This window comes from Cornus florida, unplaced genomic scaffold, assembly GCF_030987335.1.
Source record: "Cornus florida cultivar Cherokee Brave unplaced genomic scaffold, ASM3098733v1 CherokeeBrave_3.0.0_Hap2_Chr01, whole genome shotgun sequence".
NCBI classification, from domain to species: Eukaryota; Viridiplantae; Streptophyta; class Magnoliopsida; order Cornales; family Cornaceae; genus Cornus; species Cornus florida.
Window position 1 is genome coordinate 81,465,916 of NW_026775571.1, and position 25,195 is coordinate 81,491,110.

At 35.9% G+C, this 25,195-nt stretch overlaps 1 protein-coding gene and 1 pseudogene across 1 annotated transcript; both read right to left on the reverse strand.

Moving 5' to 3' along the window:
* Positions 1 to 1,853: 1,853 nt before the first annotated feature.
* On the reverse strand, positions 1,854 to 4,618 carry LOC132276054 (uncharacterized). The gene is made up of 4 exons (XM_059777308.1): positions 4,598 to 4,618; positions 3,338 to 3,431; positions 3,085 to 3,188; positions 1,854 to 2,081 (listed from the first exon to the last, which is right to left on the reverse strand). Exons 1-4 carry the CDS (start codon positions 4,616 to 4,618, stop codon positions 1,854 to 1,856), a joined length of 447 nt encoding a protein of 148 aa, XP_059633291.1.
* Positions 4,619 to 13,517: 8,899 nt separating this feature from the next.
* Positions 13,518 to 24,187, reverse strand: LOC132276064 (poly(ADP-ribose) glycohydrolase 1-like; annotated as a pseudogene).
* Positions 24,188 to 25,195: the final 1,008 nt, after the last annotated feature.

Below are 25,195 nucleotides of genomic sequence, written 5' to 3' on the forward strand. Positions count from 1 at the left end.
GTTTCTAATGGTTTGTTTTAACCGAACTACGGTTGACGTGATTCTCACAGTGTTATCTATGATTGAGATACGAATACAACCTAGGTAAGCCCTAGGTTTGGACATATCATTCCAAATTCAAAAATACCCTATCAAATCAAATTATCAAAAATACCCTTCGAATCTCATAAATTATGCCCATTTAAGGCATTAGATCATGTCCTCATTGATTTGGTGAAGTCTTGGAGGCAACAATGACTCAAGTACTTTTAAGTACTACAACTTTCTAACCCACACTGGCAACATGAAAAATGAAGTAACTGTGTTTGGCACGGATGTTTTAGAATGCCCACGTAACACGTAATATCATATTGTTCGTTTTGAGTTCAAACTCATATAATTTGTAACAACTCACTCCACCGCATAGTATGATATTGTTCACTTTGAACCCAAGTTCGCACAGTTTTGTTATTGGATTTTACCTCCAAAAGACCTCATACCAATTGGAGTGTAAAAATCCTACATATATAGCATTTTTCTTTTTCACACCCAGGCGATACAAGATTGTTGTAACTCTAGTATGCCAGTTCCTCTTGTATCCCAGGCGATACAAGATTGTTGTAACTCTAGTATGCCAGTTCCTCTTGTATCTGCTCACGGCACACCAGCCCATAAGATCGCCACAACCCCCCATAGGAACCCAGCGTCTCTGTTGGCCACACTTGCGTAAAAACCCAACGTTCCTATTAGCCGGTTAAACTCTGATACCATTTATAACGACCCACTCTATCATATAAAATGACATTTGTCCAATTTGAGCACAAATTAACCACCAAGCTATCTAAGAGGTGAACCTACCTTACCCTGAGCAATTGTCTTTTGAATTTATTTATTTATTTGTTGGACAAGTTAACCGCGTGTTCGATTAATTTATATACAGATTAAAAAGGAGCATACCGCTGTACAGTTATGCCAACGGCTGAAACTATATACCATAAGTAAAAGAACAGTCTAATTAACCTCAAAACCAAGCCCTGGGGAGAAAAACTAATAGCAATAGCGATTATCAACAACCCTACAAAAACATTCTAGATACTCATCTTTATCTTTTAACTGCTGTAGGATGCATACTTGCTGTCCTCGGGGCACACAAGGCAATCGTGGGCAATAAATCAAAGTAAAACCAAAAAAAAAATTAGGATCAAAATTTTATAACAGCCAGTAAGTATTGATACCATGAACTAGATTTCACAATAAAGTTGGAGATCATCTTAAACGTGGTTGTCGTTACCACACTTCAACCATCAAATCAACCAAGAAATTCCAAGTTTCCTCATTTCAACCAAACAAAAAGCCAAAGTTGTTCATAAAGTAAGGACATCTTCAACCTCCCCAAGCTTCCTTGCATTTTTTCCAAATTCTGCAAAATAAAAAATAAAAATAAAAATTAATGATGGTGATGATGATGATAATGAAGACTAACAATTTTTCAAATTAACTTTGACTTACGTATGGGGACAGGTGGGTAAATGATCATTCATATCATCTTCTGTCGGGAACCCATTACCACACGACTCGCAAAACACCTCCGTATAATGACGTAGGTTTCGGGGAACTGGTTCTTTACCCTTAGCAATGTCTTGCGCCTCCTTTAACGCCTCCGCCAAGTGATGTTTCTCTACATCATCTTTGCTATCCAATTTCTTCCTCAGGCCCCTTCTACCCCCCATAGGATTACCCCAGCACCTAATATGAAGATTGGTTCGGGTGGGAAAGGCTAGCAGACACAATTGCAATCAATGTCATAAGGATCATACAGACCACAATAATCAATGTCATAAGAAACTGTTCATACAAACAAATGGAATTTTTTTTTACCAATGTGGATTGTTTGAATCAGTTATTAATACCTTCCCAGAATTTTTCTTCTTTGTGGAGAAGTTTCTGACACCAAGTACAATAAGTTGGTTCACTCTAGGATTATATACGATTGAACCTAAGCCAACCCTCATAAATGTCCTGGTGTTCTCTGGACTAGTTGGATTGCAAGGCACTACCTCTGCAGCTTCTCCATTGCATCCAGCTTCCATCTGCTCAGCCAACTGCACTCGTAGCATAAGAAAAAAAAAAATTATTATAGACAGTGGGGGCAGAAGAAGAAGTACAGAGGTATGGAAGATCTTTACATATAAAAGAAGAGATGCAACATTCATATACTAAAAGACAATTATAATACTTCGCATTGTACTGTGCTTCATGACTATCTTCATATTTACAACAAGGCAAAGAATACACATCAAGCTAATATGTTCATAAAAATTCCTAAAGCCATTATATAATACAATGTAAAATGACTTGGTTATCCTTTGAATATATCTTGACTTGCAAAAATACGTAGTAAAATTACTAAACTAACCTCAAAACAATTCCATTTATTTTTAGAAAAGTCATTCTAAACGAGTACAGGGGTCCAGACCCACTATAATGACTTTCAAATCAAATTACAGTGATTTTTTTAAATAAAAACAGTACTGCTGCTCAAAATCTGTCATAACTAATAATGCACAAAAATTAGAAGAAATAAAAAAAGGAGTTCAATTTGGTCAGCCAACTAAATGGCCACAGTTTTTAGAAGCAATATTTATTTTTTTAAACAAACAATTATATACATATGCATGGGTCCACAATACATGCATACTTGCCTATACACAAATTCATACATACAAAAAAAAAAAAAAAAAACCACATGCAAAATTTTAAAATTATGTTTTTTAAAAGATACTAGTAATACTTTTCCAGAAAATAGTCTTTTAAAGACACCATTTATGAAAAATGGATTCACTGGTGAAACTGAGATACCACCCATCAATGTCCTGCTGTTCCTTGGACTAGTGGGTTTGAAACTGATATAGCCTTTTGTAGGCACCTAAGACACATCATATAAATAATGGCCCCATCACAACAACAAAATGTTTAAAATAATTTCATAAAATTAACTGCAATAAAGATTACAGACAAAGATGGCAGAAGAAGTATGTTTTCTTGCAAGATAAAATGAACAGAGACATGGATACAAATGCATATATTTAACTTTCTCAGTGTTACCTGAACTTCTGCATCTAAGGGAAGATGGAGAAAGACATCAAGTGGTTCAGTATCATCTGCCATCAGAACGAATTTGGAGATACCCCTCATCAAGGTTTGGGTAGCTGAAATTTGAAGGCAAAAACCCAAATTAAAGAACTTTAAAAGGGTCTGAAGCAACAGATAAAAGTATCTCTGTCCATATATTTATACACACTTGTATCTATAAACATTCATATACACACATAAATATAAAGTAAATGGTGCTGTGAACCTTCATTAGAAGCTTGTCGAACATGGTCCATTATGGTCGTTGTGAGTCGAGGATCGGCAAGCAGGTATGCTTTTTTATACTGTGCTATGCCGGTCTGCAAATAAGAATACACAAGATATATAACATAAGGTAAACATATATATATATATATATAGACATGTGTGTGTGGGAGTATAATGATGAATCTTAATGAAGAAAAAAAAAATTACAAGTAAAACATCAGAATATATACACAGATGGAGAGATAGAAAGTGAAATGGAGGTCAGGTATGCTTTTTTATACTGTGCTATGCCGGTCTGCAAATAAGAATACACAAGATATATAACATAAGGTAAACATATATATATATATAGAGACATGTGTGTGTGTGGGAGTAAAATGATGAATCTTAATGAAGAAAAAAAAAATTACAAGTAAAACATCAGAATATACACAGATGGAGAGATAGAAAGTGAAATGCATGGATAGAGTGACAACTAAACTAGACAATGGATAAACCGATACCAAGCAGTTGCAGATAATAAGCAGAAAGAGACTCGAGACCGCATACTAGCAGCTGCATAGTGATTACCAATTGAACATGGTTACCCTTTGAATCTCGACTTGCAAAATACGTAAAATTACTAAGCTAAACTCAAAGGAATTCCGCTTGTATTTAGACAAGTCAATCTAATCAATTACAGGGGTCCAGAGCCACTATATTAACTAATTTCAAATCAAATTAAAGAGAATTTTGCAAATAAAAGCAACAATGCTGCTCAAAATCTGCAATAGCTAGTATACACAAAAATCTGAGGAAATAAAAAAAGAAGTTCAATTGGTTTTTCATTAGTATCCTCACCCATGTTTTGACTATCCAAGCCTTGGTGTTGTATTTTCGATAGGACCTGTGGCTCTAGTCTCTGGTCTAAACCCTTGCCCACTAAGCTTAGTTATCAATTTCTTTGCCGTGACTATATATGGTGTTGGTCATCTGTTGCTAACTTTTCAGCTTTTCCTTCACCAAAACGCATGTACCTTGGAGTGAGAATGTTTTTGGTAGGCAGCTGTCTCCTTTATGGTTTATGAAATACAAAACATTGAACACACTGATTCTTCTCTTACTATGCCTTAATTTCACCTTTGCTATGATCCATATAGCTTGCATCACCATTAATTTTTGAGCATAGATACCAAAGATGCATTAACTGAAATACTAATATTTATTGCTCGATCCAGCTGTTAGCCATGGATCTTATATTACTACCAAGTTTTATAACCTGTTCAACAACGTCAACCATTTCAGACCTGCTGATCACTTTTGGGCCTTACCAATAATCCTTTAGAGATTGAACCTTTAATAACTACCAGTTATAACCCATTAGCATCCCATCTTCGTAGTCCACCTGAAACCCTTTCAACTCAAAACGGTCATTCGTATTTGACGGTGGAGAACAATCCCAACATCTCTGTTATAGACAAAATTATCCTTATTCATGGAAGAAAGAGTAGGGGGACGGATAACGCCCCATGGCTACAAGAAGTAAGCTTCTTCAAAAAAATCTTTCCCTTATATTTATTGATAAGATTAGTGCAAGGCGGTTGAGTGATGCTGCCTTTGAAGATGAGGTTGTTACAAGGAAACTCTATCATTGAATACAAAGAACCAAATTCACCCCATTCACCTACTAAACAAGCAAGAATTGCACGAAAAGAATCAAAACCTAGGAAGCACGAACACTCCAAAATAGGCAAAGAATCCGTGTCCGACACATGTCGGACACTGACACGCGTCAGACACGCCCCGACACGTGTCGGACACGCCAAAATACATGTCTGGAATTTTTTATTTTTTATTTATTTTCGGACACGGCACGGACACTCCGCGGACATGCGTCCGACACGCCAGGGGTGTGTGTCCGACACGCGTGTCTTATTTTTGGGGGTTTAAAAGATAATTTTTGAAAGAAAGTTGGGTTAAAGTATAAATATATGAAGTTATTTAATAAGTTTTACTTACTTATGTGGTCAAAACATAATAATTTTAAACTTTCAAGGTTACTATGCAATTTTAAACAAAAGAAATAGATATTTAAGGCTACTCATTACACTATTACAAGATGCGATTCAAAGGACGGGTTGATCTCTCAAAGTGACGAAGCTCTGCAACTTCCTGCTGCCGATCAAAGCGACTCCCTCCAGCCTCCAGGTCAGTCTCTCTCTCTCTCTCCTCTTCCTCCTCTTTTCTTCCTCCTACAGGTCAGTCTCTCTCTCTCTCTCTCTCCTCTTCCTCCTCTTTTCTTCCTCCTCCTTCCTCTTTTCTTTCTTTTTCTTCACAAACCCTAGTTTCTTTCTTTCTTCTTCATCTTTTTTTTTTTTCGTTTTCCTTTTTTACAAACCCAGATTCTCTCTTTCTTCTTCATCTTGTTTTTTTCGTTTTCCTTTTTTAAAACCCCAGATTCTTTCTTTTTCTTTTCTCTCTCTCTCTCTCTCTCTCCCCCCCCCCCCCCCCCCCTTTTTCACTAACCCCAGTTTCTTTCTTCTTCTTTATTTTATTTTATTTTTTCATTTTTCACAGACCCCAAATTTCTTCTTCTTCTTTCTTTCTTTTTTTTTTACAAACCCGTCTTTCTTTCTTCTTCTCTGGTGTTTTTCCTTTTTCACAGACCTTAATTTCTTTCCTAAATTCTTTCTTCTTCTTCTTCTCTGTTGTCTTTATTCTTGCTTTAATTTCAGCCGGTGTGAGTCTGTGACTTATTGACCTGTAAATGAATAAGATTTCATCTTTGATTTAATTTCAGCTGTTGCATATGAATTGTGAATCTGTGATCAAATAGGAATTTATTCATTCTATGATGACTGTTCCTTCTTTGCTGACTGCTGTAAGTATGGATTTTTTTTTTCTTTTCTTTTTATGTCTAGGAAATTAGACATGTCGATGTCATTGTCTACATCAGTTGCTAGTAGTACTCCTCAATTCAAACAAGATGAGAACAAACCACTTTGGAACTATGTCACAATTAGAAAAAATTGGTGGTGGAGGAGGAAATATTTTATTCAAATGCCACTTTTGAAATAACGAATTCAGGGGGTCTTATACAAGAGTTAAAGCCCACTTGTTGCAGAACACTGGTATGGGTATTCGTATATGCCCAAAAGTCACATCTCAGAATATTGCAGAAATGCAAAAAGCAATTGAAGAAGCCGGATTGAGAATTAAAAATTCTAAACCAAAAAAAGTACTACATCATATATATATACTATTCGCCGTGTCCGTGTCCTAATTTTTTTGGATTTGCCGTGTCGCCGTGTCCGTGTCGTGTCGTATCCGTGTCCCGTATCCGTGTCCGTGCTTCTTAGATCAAAACCAGGCGATCGCCCTATCGAAGCAGGTTTCCCCTCTCCTCAACGGAAGTCATCTCCATATTATGTGAAGACTTAACAAAATATGACCTATATAGGTAGCCAATTATGCAAAGATGGCTAGCCCTAAAAAAGAGTCAAGAACAACGCCTTTGGTACTCAAGTAGTTAAGGCATGACACAAGCTACCCACTACGATAATCCAAGCAAACAACACACGCACTTTGTAGCAATTAAGCTAGCTGAAACGAGGCTAACAGCAAGTGCAAGCAGGTGTCCCAACAGCACAAATAAGAAGTCAAAACTGCCTTTGAAGACGAGGTTGTTACAAGGAAATTCTATCATTGAATGCAAAGAACCAAATTCACCCCATTCACCTACTAAACAAGCGAGAATTGCAAGAAAAAATCAAAACCAGGCGATCGCCCTATCTAAGCAGGTTTCCCCTCTCCTCAACGGAAGTCATCTCCATATCATGTGAAGACTTAACAAAATATGACCTATATAGGTAGCCAATTATGCAACCATGGCTAGCCCTAAAAAAGAGTCAAGAACAACGCCTTGGGTACTCAAGTAAGGCATGACACAAGCTACCCACTACAATAATCCAAGCATACAACACACGCAATTTGTAGCAAGTAAACTAGCTGAAAGGAGACTAGCAGCAAGCACAAGCAGGTGTCCCAACAGCACAAATAAGGAGTCAAAACTGCTTATTTATCATATACACAAGCTCAACCTTTAACCTGCTCAATACTAATATTTATTGCTTGATCCAGTTACCCATAGATCATATATTACTACCTAGTTATATAACCTGCTCAACAACACATGCACTTTGTAGCAAGTAAGCTAGCTGAAAGGAGGCTAGCAGCAAGTGCAAGAAGGTGTCCCAACAGCACCAATAAGAAGTCAAAACTGCTTATTTATCATATACACAAGCTCAATCTTTAACCTGCTCAATACTAATATTAATTGCTTGATCCAGTTAGCCATAGATCATATATTACTACCAAGTTTTATAACCTGCTCAACAACGTCAACCATTTCAGACCTGTTGATCCCTTTTTCTTTTTGCTTCTGTTTTGATTTGCTTCTAGTTAGCACACTATAAGCATATTAATATATAATCAGGACTGACTCAATAAGTACCCTTATTTAAAAATTCCTAAACCCATATTTAATTCTACTTCATAGTGGCTTTGTAAGGCACTATATCTGCTCAGACCACTGACTCAATAAGTAGCCTTATTTAAAAATTCCTAAACCCATATTTAATAAAATCAGTTGCGAGTTGAAAATCCATGACCTTTAATCTACAATTCCCCTATTTTCACTTTTTCTTTCTTTTTGCTCTATTTTCCAAGAAGGCCCATATAATCTTTAAGCTGGTAAAATTATTAAACTAACCTCAAAGAAATTTAATTTATATTTAAAGAAGTCGATCTAATCAAGTAGAAGGGTTCAGAGGCACTATAGTAACTAATTTCAAATCAAATTCAGAGAATTTTGCAAATAAAAGCAATGCTGCTGCTCAAAATCTGCAATAACCATACACAAAAATCAGAAGAAATAAAAAAGAAGTTCGATTTGGTTTTCATCAGTATCCTCAAACCCATTTTACAGCCAAATCAATTGCCAACCATTTTGGAAGAATATTTATACAATATCATATCTTATAGTTTTTGTGATGATTTGCCCTTTTTATTATTTTTTTTTTTTATGCCAATTGTTTATTTCATGAAGGGTATTGTTGACCTTTTGCTATGCAAATGGCATAGTTAGTATTTAGAGAATGTTGGAGGGTATTATTGGTTTTTATTATGCAAATGGCATGATTGGAAATTAGAAGAAGTGGATGGGATTTCTAGTCATTTTACAAGGGTATTGTTGACCTTTTGCTATGCAAATGGCATAGTTAGTATTTAGAGAATGTTGGAGGGTATTATTGGTTTTTATTATGCAAATGGCATGATTGGAAATTAGAAGAAGTGGATGGGATTTCTAGTCATTTTACAAGGTCTTACATTTGACCTTCATGTGGGCTTGACACCTAGATAGGTGATGAGGCAGCGACCTTTTGCATATTGTATTGTCTAACAATTCATTTGAATGAGATAGGTATAAAATATATGCTACAGAGATATGCTACAGAGTTTCGTTTCCTTTTGCTTTCCCTTTATAATCATTTTCTATAAGCTCCGAATTGAAGCCTTTGTAGTAATAAGTAGAAGTTGTTGTTAAGATGAAAAAGATTTATATATCTATATATATCCTGCACCCTCAAAATAATCTGGAAATCATGGCTAAAAATCCAACTCAAAACTACCATAAAGCAACAAAAATTTCACAAGTAGCATGAAGCAAAAATAACACAACAGACGTGATCTCATGGTCATCTAAATTGACCAAAAAATAATTTGCAAAAGATCTAACAACAGAGGCTGGAGCCTTCTGAATACACAAAGGAGGTGCAGCGTTTATATACCCAAAAAGAACACTTTAAACAAACATTCCATGACCAAATCCAACTCTAGAGTACCCTAGGCAATCAAAAACTCCATATGCAGCAATAGGAGTAAATCTACAAAGAAAAATCATTTAACCCTCCAACCGGCATTAGATCATTATCACCAAAAATAGATAATTATTAAAACCCAACTTCAGAGGTATGGAAGATCTTTACATATAAGAAGAGATACAACATTCATATACTAAAAGACAAGTATAATACTTCACATTGTACTGTGTTTCATGACTATCTTCATATTTCCAACAAGGCAAAGATAGATACATATCAAGCTAATATGTTCATAAAAATTCCTAAAGCCATTATATAATACAAACTCCACATCACACGAAATGAAAGTTTGTAAGGAAACAAATTCAGAACCCACATAAATGTTATGCTATGGACTAAATAAATAACAAAAAATGAATTTACCTTCTCAGGTGACTTGCAGATTTTAGAAGTGGTACCAGCAAGTTCCTTAGCCTCAAATCTGATCAAGTAAACAACATAATGAGAAAAATAATAATAATCCTGACAATTAAGATTGAAAGACATATTGATCACGTACACTGATTAGAGGCAATAAAATTTGACATCCTACTTTGGCATACATGAAATGTGAATCCACAATGAGATCGTATCAGCCCCATTACCTGATATGTGATCCTTTAGTCTATGAAATGTGAATCCACAATGGGATTCAAAAGCAGGTTTCTACAACCTCTGCCATTCGTAAGCTTGTGCCCTATTATTTATAAAGACCAATTTGGCATACATGAAGTACAGAAGAATTTATGAGGGGAACTTCTAATGAGAAGTCAGAAGCAACATTCCTTCCAAAATTGCAAGATAAGGAAGAAAATCAGGAATTGAAGTCAATGGAAAATGCAGTATGGAAGCTTGTGCAGAGAATAGGCAGGGGCTGGTGAGTCTTTACAAGAACATGGAAGGTTGTGTAGGATTTGCAGATATACAAGTGATTGGGAGACGATTCATTCTTCATGTCCTCCTAATGCCCACAAGAAGAGAATGATCAAGAGGCCTTCTAATTTAATCCTTTACTCCTTCATAAAGTGCATACCAAGGTATTTACATATACATACATATCTACAACTAACTCATGTGAAACACAGTATTTAACTTATCTAATTGCATGCATTTAAAGTTCTCATTTGAGTTTCATGCTTCCTGCTATGAATTAAAAATTAATAATCAGATTACAGGTTATTCTTCCCTATAAATTATAGAAATTAATAATCAGATTACAGGTTTCCAATTTACATGGAGATTGATTATCTCAATTTTCAACTATTTGATTTTTGGACCAGGATAAGTTAAAAGCCCGTTACATTATCATAAGTTGAATCACTTACACATTGACACATGACATTTTAAGTAAATCTATGGCTAATATTACACTACATCAACCCATTTAATAAAACTTGAACTATTGAATCCTTTTAGGGCTATAGGAAGAAACGCTGTTAGTGAAAACTCCCTATTGAATTCTGTTGAATCATATAACAAGTTCATGTAGTGCCATTCTATGTACTCTACTGGATTTAATGAAAAAATAAATCAAAAAAAAAAAAAAACATGGAAAATCGGAAGATTATAACCATTAAGAATATCAAAACAATTAAAAACATTAGATCTAATGGATCCCTAAAACAACAAAGTATTTTAAGTCCTATTCAATTGACTGATGTGGTGTAATTTTAGCCATAGATTTTAAATGACATATGTCAATGTGCAAGTGATTTAACTTATGATAATGTAGAGGCTTTTAACTTGAGGATCCTTGTCCTCGATTTTTTTCCTGGAGTCCTACACCAAAGGGAATTTCCTTCCCAAGAAATAGGCTCTTGTAAATCCCAAACCAGGGAGTTAATATGCGCTTGTAACCCCAAACAAGGGAGTTTCCTTCCCAAGAAATAGGCGCGATTTCTTCTTTTTCATAATATATTTGTGTGTTTGTGTGTGTGTGTGTGACTGTGTGAGTATATGTATATGTATATATATATATATATAAATGAATGGTGTGAGATTTAAAAAAATGCGAGAGAATATAAAATGGCGACTGGGGATCTAGAGAGCAGAGAAGGACGAAGAACAGAGGCTCATAGAACACAGTTTAGAGGAGTTTCATAAAACAAAAAAAATAAAAAGATAGAAGATGAAATACTATCATCTAGATAAAAACCAAAAAAAAAAATGCACCTGGAAGATGATATGACTGGCTTGCTCACTTTCTTCAACGCCGTCGCAGCTCTCTTAGAAATGGAAACCGCCATTTTCAAGATGAGACCCATTTTCTTCCCTTCACTCTACTCTGCTCTCTCTATGGTATATAGCGTGTCTCTCAAGCTCTATCAATCTTATCTGATACCTAGCCTATAACCTATAATCAGCTCATTCCCGCAGACTCCAGCTCCCACTACTGCACAGACTGCACACACCTCATAATGAGCGTCTGTACAAACAACGGTTGTGTGGCTCCCACCGGTTTAAAATGAATTGACAAATAAGATGTCTGAAAATAGAACTGCTTAAATTGAAAAATAAGATGGAATGAAAACAAATTGGTCACTCTAATTTAAATGCATCGAATTGGGATCAAGGTTTATAAATTAGTTCACATCGGATTCGAATTAAATAAAAATTTATATCTGATAATTTGACTAATTTTTGTAATTAAATTGATATTCAATTTGTTATTAATTAAATATTAAATTCCACAACTCGATTTAAAAGGAATGTAATTTTTTATTAAAAGATAAAAAGTAATTACTAACAAACACTGATTAAAAAAAGAAAACCAACAAGAGGGATATTTCGAGAGGAAAACAAATGATAAACAAAAATAAATGTATATACTTAAAAAAAAAAAAAAACATTAAATAAAAAGGGAATAAGAAGAAAATAATGATTAAAAATATTTTAATAATATATAAATATTACTTCCTCTATATCATATTGATAGTTTTTTTATTATTTTTTATTCCAAATTAGTTGTCTTAATATGACAAGTCATGAAAAAATACTATTTTTTCACAATTATTTTAAAGTTTGATACCATTGCTTTTCTTCACTCTTCTTCTTTTGTATTGAAGGGTATTATTGACACAATATAGAAAGAAATTATCACTAGAAAATAAATGACAATTTTCTTTTTTTTATTATTATTCTTCTTTAATAGTATGCCAGCAAGTTCAGCAACTTAATTTATTTTTTATTTAATTCAATACCTTCTAACACTAAGATGAAGTTAAAATTTTAGCAATATGATAAAGTTTTCAATTGGAAAAAAAAAAAAAAAAAAAAAAGGAAAGAGAAGAGAAGGAAAAAAACATTTGATATTAAATATTAACGTGGTTGCTTGGTTATTGTATTTATTAAAATAAGAAAGTGAAGTGTGAAAGTATATTTGTGGATTAATTGCGTGTAAGCCTATAACATTAAAAGCACTAGAATATATTTTGCATTAGATCTTTTTTCAACTAATAACTTTTCCGGATGAGAGGGTATTTTGAATGTGTATATATACAATAATAGTTAATCAATGATAATCATAATAATACTAATAATTAATTATTTACATGTAAAAATGAGGAGACTATATGTTTATTTATTTTATCAACAATCATGTCAAACTTCTTAAAACACATCATAATTTATTTTATTTTATTGGCAAGAAATTCAACACATCACCCACACACATTTCGGTCTTTTAAAGACTTGAATTCTCACCAATTATTTTAAAATAGTGGAGGAGATACACACGGCCACGGTAAACATTTCATAATCCACAATTGCACCAATTACAGACATCTCATTCTAGTCCAAACAACTACTTTTTTTTTTTCTTTTTTCTTTCTAAAAGTGACCTTGAGAAAATTTAAACTCTCAACCTTTCTCTCAAATTGAGAATACAAATTTCTTTTTATCCTTTTTTCATTGACAAGAAATTCATGCATCACTTGCCAAAGGAAAAAAATTCATGTATCCATTAATCCTCATGGGACTCAAACCCTCACCTCCCACATAGAAAGGTAAAAAAATACTACTAGATTAAGAATGCACAAAAAAACATTAGAATTGGTAATCAAATTGTAAATTATATGTGTGTGTTATAATATTAGAAACGTAAATATATATATATATATATATATATATATATATATATATATATAAGACTATACACAAGTATACACAATTACATTTGGAAAATAATTATCAATTTGTTGATTTGTTCCCATGAAAATGAAAATAATTATTAAAAGAAAGCCGTGATTTTAAACTGAATGAAATAAGGTCTTTCACAATTCTAATTTAGCTTGGAACTATATCAAACGCACCCTACACTATGCTACAATCTTTGATATCGAGGCTACAAATTAAACAAACTAACATCCTAAAAAAACAAAAAAATACAATTGACATCTTTTTTTCTTCATTTCAAAAAAATTCACTTGTCTCATCCTCACCCCTTCATTATTATTATTATTTTCCCAAAAGTTCCAAGCAAACAAGCACCTCTCACCATAAATTATACTCTACGTTGTCCTCTGTCCACATAACATTTGATCTACATAAACATCTTTTTTTAACAATAGAACTCTCTTTCTTACCTCCTCTTCCCTTTCCAAAAAACTTCTACCTCTGAAAAAGAATATATTCTCCACCCTTTTGAAGATTTGGTTTGTGTTTTCATGGTTAAAAACATTAAACCACCAGTCCCAATAAATTATTGGTCCGACTACATGCAACAAGCTGAAAAAGAAAAAGCAAGGCAAGGCAAGCAACTCAATAATACAGAAAACTTCAAGGCGTGTCCAGTATCATGGCATCAGAGGTAGGCGGCGATGGAAGGAGCCAATTAAAGAAGCCAAGATTAGTTTCTCCTGTCAATCTCTGGGAAGAGTACTCCACCAACATGTTCCAAAGGTCTCCAACGGTCCATTTATGTGACAGAATCCATCGACTCACCAGCCCAGCAATAGCCATCAACAGGGTTAGTGCTACTGATGATAAAACAACATTAACGTACGAACACAATGATGTTGAAGTCCTGAAGATAGGCAGTGTCAAGGAACTTGAAAATTCACAAGACAGGTCATGTACCAGTAGAATGATTCAAATGATATACTAATCAGGGATCAATCCGATTATTAACCAAAAATGCATAAACTGATAGCAAGAACTGAATAGCACATGCTAGATAGTTAACCAAAACCTGATAGTAACCCAAAAACTGAATGGTCAGCTTAACACAATTTGGGACCCGAGGCAAAATTTTTAATGTCCCAACTATATGTCGAGCAAAATTTCCAAGGTCCGATCAAATTTTCAGTGGAATGATCCTGAGTATAGAAAAGTTGTTGCAAGCTACGAATGTTGAACTTCTTTACGGTTTAATCAATGTTTCAAAATTTTCGGTTTCAAACAAAAATGTTGTTGCAAGGGATGAAGTTATGGCATTGTCGTCAGTCAATTATTTTTCATTCTTAACTTACCAAAAAAAAAAATTCATTCTTAGATCTAAATTCTTTCGTTTTAGATCGAAATTCTTTCGTTTGGCCTTCTATAATTTTGAGACTTTCACATGCAAAACTTCAAGGCAGCGTATGATTTAAGGAATGAGATACTAGTTTTTCAACAGCAATCAAACAAAACCGCTAGTGAAGAACATCAGAATAATAACAAAAATGAATCAACAAGTGAGAAGTAGTATACAACAATAAGGAAATGGATGAGAAAGAAGTCCAAAAAAAAAAAAAAAAAAAGTGTCTAGTCAATTAAATTTAATATAAGAGTGTTTATATTAAATTTATTTTTAAAATTCGGAATTTTTATTTGTCCATACTTCATATCAAGGAATTGAAGAATATTAGAAAATAAAGAAAACCTAAACTAATATCAATATGAAATTGGATAAGCGAGTTTCCACGTGGGACCCTTTGCCTAAATCGCCTGATGATTGAGCCAGCCCAGCCACTTAAATTGGCAGTCTCAAGAGTTCCTGCTTGAGAATATCAAGCTCAAGCATTTCTACTTTCCTACTATTGACAAGCATCAATATTCCTAACTGTGTATCAAAATTTAAGTGAAATTGGCAGCAAATTTTTTTCCCCAGTATCGGTGGCAAACATTTAAAACCCAAAAAGATTCACAAAAAGGAAAAGAAGGTTATGTGAAAGAGTAAGTGACAAACAACAGTTGGTATAATTTTTTTTCCTTTTTATTGGGAGGGGAATGTTATGTAATAAAGAGGTATACAGTTGAAGTTTCCAATTTCTAGAGAAGGTAACCTCGAAAAAATAAATGAGAAAATTCAAATTATGTTCCATTGAGGGGGGAAGGCCACATTTTTCATTTAATTTTGGCTATATATCCAAAATCAGCTGATACTCCAGCAGAACATAAATACACAGCTTATGGAGTATTAAAATTGATGAGGTTATTTAAAACATAAACAACAAAAGTTGTAAATTATCTTCCAAACATTTATTTCCAGGAATGACGCATATTATTCTATGGAGATTTCTTAATATAGCAGGCAGAAGAAAAATATCTGGTCCAAGACAGCAGTGCCTCCACACAAAAAGTGTAATAAGTGATGAAAGGCCTCAATGCCTGGAATGTAACTCATAAGAAATGGTATAAATGAATGAAAATGGATGCCCAAGGACCATTTAATGCCATACAGCACTGAAGTAGCAAATTACTTATGGTTAAAGCATCTAAAGCTCCTCCTCACCTCCCTCAGCGTCAAAGATATCTTTCCCTGATTGTCATCCTTCCCTCCTCCTTCCCTTTCTTTTACTTCTATTTCTTTCAATCCAAGAGAAGTGGTAAATTTCTTTTGCACTTTTGAGTCTTCAACAACCCCACAACTAGATCTGTTTAACAATTCGGCTGGCCATTAATATCCTACAGCACAATTTGTAACCTTTCATCCTTCCAACCATTCTATCCTACACAAAGAAGCCCCTAGTTACTGTTCATAGTCCCAGAGGTGTGTCCATTCTTGCATCAATCTAATCCAGAATCCTAACCCTTTGTTACACCTTTACAAAGCCTAAAAGTCATACTTTTTCTTAGCCATTATGCTACAATAAACCGTTAACCAAATCCCCTTTCAATGTAGACCTATTTCAATTCTGGTGGCAGAGCTTGTAGGTGAGGGTATTCACAGACTTGTCATATAACTGGTCAATCACTTCATCCATCCCAACAACTTCAAAATAAAATGTGTAACTAGATCTCGATCGAATTCCTTGGAGCATCATTACTCATTAGAAAAGCTAAGTTGTAGCTTATACTATAACCACTTTTATGAACTCAGTGCAGCTTAATTATGATTGGTTAGCAACTGCTTATGACATCCTCTGAATCACCAGCAGCATTACTGAACAATCTCCATTCCCCAAAATCATGTCTTGGCATTGAGGTCTATCTAAACTATAATATTTAGAATTTACTGGAAAATAAAAAGAAAAGGAAAAAAACAACAAAAGAATATTCAGATCAGGTCAGATAGAGAGGTTCGTATTTCTTTCAATGTTTGTGAAGGAGAAAGGCATATAAAATAACATAAGAAAAATCAGCGACACATTTTTTCGTGCTGCCATACATAATTTCATGGTTATAATAGCAGTGTACTGTGTATAACATGGCACGAAACGGAACCACAAAGGAATGGATCAGCAGAAAATCACCTGAGAATCAACGAGCCACTGAATTGTGGTGTTGAGTTTGGGATCTCCCGAAAAAGTGCCACAACCCCCATTTCCTGTGATGATGCCAATTTCTTCATGATGGTCCAGACACCGACTACCCTTTCTCTCAAAATTCGTGATCAGCTAGTCATCCAAATTTCCTTCTTTTGCTTCACAAGAGGATGATGTAAAGGGAGGGTACGGCCTCTCACTATTCCATGTACTTCAATTCTCCATCTTTTAACCAATACAAACACCGATTCAGGAAAGAAAGAAAAAAAGTTGATGAAATTTCTTGAAACTACGGGAAAAAGAAATACATCAGCACTAACATTTGTCATGCTAAAATCATCAAAATATGATATAGATTCTTTCACATACAATAAAAAGAATACCGATTCACCTTGTATATGTATATTTCTTGAGCACCTTTTATGAACTCTTATAAAAAATAAAAAAAAAATGGAGAGAGAGAGAGAGAGAAGGGGAAGAGGAGGGGGGAGGCATCAAATAGAAATTTCTGTAGAACTCCTACCAAAAGATGATTATATGACACGCCATTGGGGCCTTAAACATCTTGATCTAGCTGAGCTCTACAAAAACCATCATCTTGAAGTAGTCTATGATACTGCTGATATTTACATTGATCAAGAAATACTGAAACCAACAAGTTGGAGTCCAACTAGTTTACAGATCAACAGTAACTCAGACTCCATAATTTTATTGGATTACACAAATGATCTATATACCAAAAGTCAAAAAGAAATTCTTGTGTTGAAACTAAAAGTAAATTACTCAACAAAAGCTTATATAGTTGAGGTAGATATGTGAATCCAATCAACTCAAGTTTGGAGCATAATTTCTTCTATATCAAAGGCTCCTGACCTATTGGTAGTAGCAATACTAAAACATTAATCTAGTGCAGCAACACCATCCAAAAATGTTCTATTCCGACGGGGGCCATTATTTATTCTCCAATCCATTCCAGGTTTATTACATACACCGAATGAACACTTACAAATGTAAGTAGTGCCAATCAAAGTTTTACATACCAGAGGCGGCACTGAAGTTCATATTGTCTCTTTCCTGGGCTGCATAATGCATCTACTGCAGTGATCCTTGTTTTACGTCTTCCCATATGATCAAAATCTCTGTTGTCCAAATAGTCACCGGCAAATCAGAATGAAGAAGCATACCTGTACGGCTGTACCACTCAGATAAATGAGAGAGGAACCATCAAAACAAAAGTAATCTGTAGACTGCGGTACCCTGGTTAACTTTCAAAGCAATTGAAAATGTAATAGAGTTACCGAGTTAGACTAATACAATTATTATCGAAGAGCTTCCAAAAGTATATTACAGAGGAGTAAATTGCCATTGGCATAATCCATATGCTTCATGAACCGAATTTTAAATTATTGGCAGAAAATTTATTTATGATAAAAATTTCAAACAGGAATAGATACATATTTTTTAGTTCATAATGTGAACTATTAACAGGGATGTTCAAATTGAACATCTGAAACAGTTGTAAGAAGTAACAATCAGAATGGGTGAAAGAAAACACCTCACAAGGTAATCTAGCTCCAAATGCCACATCTGTTTTAAATTGCTCACAAATTTAAACACACATTTTCAGAAGGCATAATTGAGGTGTATTAACATCTACATTTTTACTGTGAAAATTGTACAAAGGTAGCTATTTAATTAATTTTATATCCTGGAGGCTAAAACCTAAAACCTGGAACATGGTGGCCCCAACCCCCAAACACCACCCCCCCGCCCCCACCCCCCCCCCCCCCCCCCCCCCCCCGGGGGTTCTCTCCAAACAAGTAAAAAATCATTACACAAAAGGGAGCACACCAAAGAACAACTACACAAGAATTCATCTCTACATCCTCAAACTGTCCACAAAATCCAAAAGGTCCTCCATAGATTTACAATTCCTCCATGAAACCCCACATCACTTACACACCATCAAAGGATCGCTTATTCCATTTGCACCATAGACCCCACTAAATACAAAAAGGGGCTGCCTCCAAGCACCTCAAACTTGTCTTCCCACTGTACACCCTCTCCAAGAGTCGAACATGCTTGTCGTGGAAGCCGATAACAGCCAATGCACCTGTTTGGAAAGAGCCATAGCCCAAACATCCTTAGCCATCTGGATAATGTAAAAGAAGGTGAGTCACGGTTTCCTTCCTCTTGCACATGCAACACCAGCTCAGCAAAAGTTACCACCTTCTACTCAAATTGTCAAGCGCCAAAATCCATCAAAATCCTCCCAGAGCCGTTGTCCATCCAAAGAAAGCTGTGAGGGGGGCTCTGGTCCTCCAAATCTCTTTCCACAAAAAGGTTGCCTTCAGGTCACCTTAACAAATCTAATAACTAGACCTCACTGCAAACCTACCATGAACCCACCCAATTCCACTCATGAATACCCACCATATTCATATTTTGCTCATGAAACAAACTGAAGAAGGCTATGATGTCCTCCGATTTCCCAATCTTGAAGATTACTCCCAAACTGCACATCCCATGACACCCTTCCATTAGCAAGGCCATAACAGTTGGCTACCATGATTTGCTTGTTCGCCGTTATCCAGAACAATCTCGGAAACACACATGCAAGATGTTCATCCCCACATCACACATCCAACCAAAAGTGGATGAATCTTCCACTTCTCACCTTGATTCGGACATGTTGGGAGAACTCAATCCAATCCTTACAAGTTTTCTTCATGAGCCCACACCCACCAAAGAAATCACTTCCTTGGACCACCACCGGCATCTTTCGTCCACAACTTTTCCTATTATAATTTTCTGCCACAAACGGTCAACTTCATCCCATATCTCCAAAACCACTTCCACATCAAAGCTTCATTTAAGAAGTTGAACTTCCTGACTCCAAAACCTCCCTTCTGAATGAGACTATATATCTTCTCCTAATTCACCATGTTGTATTTAAAATCACCACCCACAAGAAATTCATATAAAGCCTCTCTATCCTCTTCACAACTGAAGTAGGAATTTGAAACAGAGGGAGGTAATATGTTGGGAGATTCGAGAGAGTACTCTTGATAAGAGTGAGGAGCTCTCCCTTTGAGAGATGTGCTTCTTCCACCCTGCTAGCCTTTTCTCAAACCCTTCGACCACAAGATCCCATATGGACAACATCCACTGTCACTACCAGTATACAGCATACAGCAGCGTATCTGAGAATATTCAAGCAATAAAGAAAAATACATTTTCTAACACAAATTTCAAATGTACTATTACCTATTGGCCATGCATTTCATCAACTAAAATCCTGGGCATGATAAAAGGATACATTCGTAGTGTATATGAAATATATATAGCAGTTAATGATATCAATACCCAAGGTTTTTAAATGAAAAATACAATTGATCATACTCACCCTGTATAATTTGAAACCTTTCTGTACCAACAATTTCTACAGCCTTTTTTTTTTTTTCGCCCTGGGTATTTCTACAGCCTCATTTTCTGCCATGGAAGGAATGAAAAGCATGCCAGTAATTAATTCAGGATTGATCATGAAATGGATCTCAGGTTGCAGAAGTACAAAGATGAGAAGAACCCGTTCATGCAAACAGATGTCAGTAATATACAATATTTTAGTGTGTGGAAGCATCAATGCCTACTTGAAGTATAATCCTTGAAACAATTCTGACTTGCTTTTAGGTCCGAGAGCATCCACTTCGGGGAAAATGATACCTCAGATAACTCTGCAGCCAATTTTTTTCCTCCCAGTACCCACATGGACAGGAGAAGCACTGGCTAGTAACTTTTTGACCATGAAGCAATCCTGTGTATAATCAACGTGCTTAAAGCTTTTCAATTACATTCTCTTAAATTTCTACGAAGCTTCTTTTCTAGTAACTATTATAAAAAGAAACCAGTCCTTAATGAATAACTCTACTGAACATGTTGAATGTTTCTATTCTGAAGGAGGAAGCATGTACACAGCCCCTACAAAAAGCACCTCCCCTAGAAACTTGTTTGCAAAATCCACTTCAAGAGCTTTGCTAGATTGATTTTCTATCAAGCCAGACCCGCAAACCTAAGAGAAAATTAATTATCTGAAACTAAGGAAACACAACTATCAAAAGTTTAAACTAAATCACATCCATACAATAACTTGTCTAAACCTGACCTTGAACTCACTTCACTGAAACTATTCTATTCATTCAATATTTACCTCAAACGGCAAAGGAAAGCAGTTGACTTGCTCCAAAAATCATCCTTTGGATAGGTAACATAGAGGACTATGCTCCAAAGGGAGAGTTTTCCACTCAAAATGAGAAAATCCCATTGGCGTTAATAAGCACATCTTCTCAAAGTAGTGAACGATGCACTTTGTTTTGTTTTCCTGTTTCTCACCGTAATCATTGCATAGACTCCTGGATGCAAATTAATATCAGTTGCATAAACTTTTAAATTCAGGAAAAAAGATAAATAAGTATGGAAAAGTGAACATTTAGGAAGTTAATAAAGATGCCCCTCTCTAAATTGATTGTCACTATCAACAATAAGCAAATTCTATTAGAGAGATCTTAGAGCAAGCTGGCAATACAACTGTCATTTCGAGCAACATCCCCAATATGCGCTAGCTTCTGACCAGAACTACAGCCAGATAAGAAAATTCAAGCCCCTAATGCTTTAGTGCAGTAATAAACTAAAGCAGGTGAATGACAAAGCTCTCTCTCTCTCTCTCTCTCTCTCTCTCTCTCTTTCTTTCTCTAACACATATCTGGAATTAAATATTCATATTTCATATAAATGGACTAGTTAACCTCTGTGTGCAGAGGGTGTGATTCAATATTCATAGAAATCAACTTCTTTTAAGTTGTAATCTAAACTCATCTTACGGAGACATATTACCTATACAGGGGCATGAAACACTTGTACAAGGCAATAAAATCAAAGGAACCTAAAAATTAATTGAATAATGTTCTGCATTACCTCTAATTTTTGTGCCAACATTCATGGAAATGGCTTCAAGTTAGCCAATTATCAAAACTGCTTCTCCCACCAAGAACCCTTCTTAAATTTAATAAACTAGCCAACAATGAAATACTTAAATTATTCTCAACAAAAGTCAAATACTTGAGCAAAAATACTGGTCTATAAAGGGAAGCAAAGTAAAAAATCGTAGAAATTGATCCATTCTGTTATACTTATAGATCAAATATCACAGTTCAAAAAAATAGCTAACGGACAGATACGCAAACAAATGATCAAAGTTGATTGTTGGAAGATGTTTGGCAACTCTATAAGTGATTGGAAACAAACAGAAGAAGGAACAAGGAAGAAGAGCACCAATCAATTCCCGAAAACAACATAGACATTCATTGTCAACAATCAGACCATGAAAAAGACAACAGCAATGCATAAGTGAAGGATGAATCTTTTGTCTATGAATACTGCATAAAATATGAAGCATCTCAAATCCAATGTGCTATAATACTTTCTAAGGTGGTGTTAATAACTTCTAAATAAATTGAGTGTTTTTTCCATTAAGTTTGTTTGATAAAGCTATTTTTAGATATCAGTTGAAAAATAAGTTAAGAAAGGCTAAGTTTTAAGTGAGAAAGACTTCACATATCATTAAACTACAAATAGAACCTAAAACTTCAGCACTAAAATTCATCTCACTAAAATTTCAATATTTAATTTTTTTTAAAGGTCATTTGACCGAGAATATTCTCACCTGAAATTCCCCCTTTGTTTTGTTGGAAGGCAAGGGTACAGATAGAAAGAGTTCTTTTCTAACCTAAAAAGAAAGGGCACGGAGGCCCTCCGCTATCTTTGGTGGGTATTGCTTGTCAATCGCTGGATTGGGTCGAGAGCAGTCCATTGCTCTTTATACATTTATGACATAATTGACTCCGTTTATATATGCATATAGCAGAAAACGCTCTACACTGTCACCAAACAAAAAATATAACTAAACCAAGTTAAAATATATTCTCTAGTCTATGGTCCAGCAGGTAGAGCAAAATGGAGATCTAAAATTTGGTTTGTCATCGCTTCCTACCATGACACTCTCCACCTCCATTTCCACCCACAAGGGCCACAACCGAATCCCTTCTCTCTCCGCCACCCACCTCCATGACGGTCACACTCTCTCTCTCTCTCGATATATATAATTATGCTAATTTTCTATGTATGGGCATAACTCAAAAACGTACTAGTATCAAGTGCAAATTCCAGAATGGACAGAATTAAAATTGGATATCCAGTTACACATCACAGTCATATAGTTCTCCACTTCACCGTTATTAATAAAGAGTAGTGGTTAAAGGCCAGCCAGCATGACAAGAGCCCACACATTGGGCGGCGATCGTCCAGTCGCGGTCCCAGTCCTTTTCTGAATTCTTGTGATCAACAACACTAACCCCGGGAGGTAACAAGAGCAATGGTGACGAAGATGGTGATGGTGGACTTACGGGTGGAGGAGTTGGAGGAGGAGAAGAACAACAACCTCGGATCGGCGAAAAGTGCGCAGCTCTTTTGAAGCATCCGCCTCCAAGGAACAAACCACCACCACCACCAGGACGGGTACTCGAGTATTGAAAGCTCGCCATGTCGGAACAATTGCGCCATGGTTTTAGCATAGATCGGTAGAAATACAGCATCCGACCGCCAAAACTTCTCCAATTAGCCATCTCTCTCTTTCTCGTGTCAGACAACTCCGGTTACCCAGTTACAATCACATGAACAATGTCAAAAAAGTCAAATTACTCAGAAGAAAGAAAAAAAGTCAAACGTAATTAGGAATTTTTTTTTTTTGTTTTTTGGGTAAATGATGTATGGATAAACGAATAATAATAATTAATATTAAAGGGTAATGAAGTTTGCTATATTGATAGCCGTATACAACTTAGTCGTTTTTTAGACAAAAATACCCCCAAGTTTGCAAACATGAACAATGACACCATAAATATGATGAAAGTACATGTTTACCCTTTGACCACGTAAAATGACCAAATTATCCTCATCCAAAAAATCCATTCTTCTTTTAATTTTTCATCTTCCCATTCATTCCCTGTGAGCCCTTCTTCCTCGCCTTCCATCAAGCCGCCACATGCCGGCTGTCAACCCATCATCGTCGCCCTCATCCATAGCCACAATCCATTCCTCCACCATCTGCTCACTACCATCGCCATTGCCGGGCTGTTCACTTTCGCCGCCGAGCCGAACCAACCAACCGCCCACCGCAAGCCCGTTCTCACCACCGTCCAAGCTATCCATTTGAGCCGCCGCAAGCTCACCACCGAGTCTCCACCCCCAAGCCCGACCTCATCACAACCAAGTCTTCTGTTCCAAGCTCGTCGGTTCGTCACCGCCATCACCACACAACTCTCCACTGTCCGAGCTCAACCTTGCTCACAGCATCCAAGCTCTGCCACCACCGAGTCCAACTCTGACGAGTCAGTGCCCGTTACGGCCGTGCCCATCACCGCCGTTCCGAAGTCAACCGAGCCAACTGCCACTGATTCTATCCAACTAATTGCATGCACCAGCCGCCGCAACCCTTATCGATGCCACCACACCCAATTCCCTAACCTCTGCTCGCCACCTAATTGAATAACACCAAAGAAAAAACACACCCCTTCAATTTCACCCATCACCACTCACCACTGCCCTAGATTTCACCCACTCACCACTGCCTTCAACTCGCACCGTCTCTCAACCACAGTACCACCACCATCTCTCATTAACTACGGTGCCGCCACCGCCACCATCTCTCTGCACCCACTGCCACAGCCACCATCTCATCAAATTGTTCTACCTCTTACCACTGTTACTCATCACCTCCACCGTCCACAACTAGGGCTACAACCACCCTCCAAATTTTGCTTCTTCACTTTCTTGCACACACACACACATATATACATATACACAAAGAATTAAAATTAATTATTCCCTCTCTTGCACACACACACGCACATATAGAAACATATATACACAAATAAATTGCCCTTCTTCCCTCTCTTTCACACACATACATAATGAGAGATAAAATTGGGTTTGATTTACAGATTGGGGGTTTGAGGGTGTGGAAGAAGAGGAAAACGATGGAGCAGTTTGTGAGAGAGAAATGAGATGCGAGCTGTTGAAAGAGATGAAAGGGTAGTTTGGTCCTTTTAGGTGAGGATTAAAAAATATGTTAGGGCATATTAGACATTTCATGTCACTTAAGGCTGTGTTTGGCAGTGTTTTTTTAAAATGGACTGTCATTGTTCAAGTTTGCAAATA

Coding starts and splice junctions, on each gene's coding strand:
- LOC132276054 (XM_059777308.1), bottom strand. CDS start 4,618: ATGGTTGACGTTGTTGAACAG. Junction 3,432..4,597: donor TGGTTGACGTTGTTGAACAG/GTTATAAAACTT, acceptor TCTTATTTGCAG/ACCGGCATAGCACAGTATAA. Junction 3,189..3,337: donor TCGACAAGCTTCTAATGAAG/GTTCACAGCACC, acceptor TTCAAATTTCAG/CTACCCAAACCTTGATGAGG.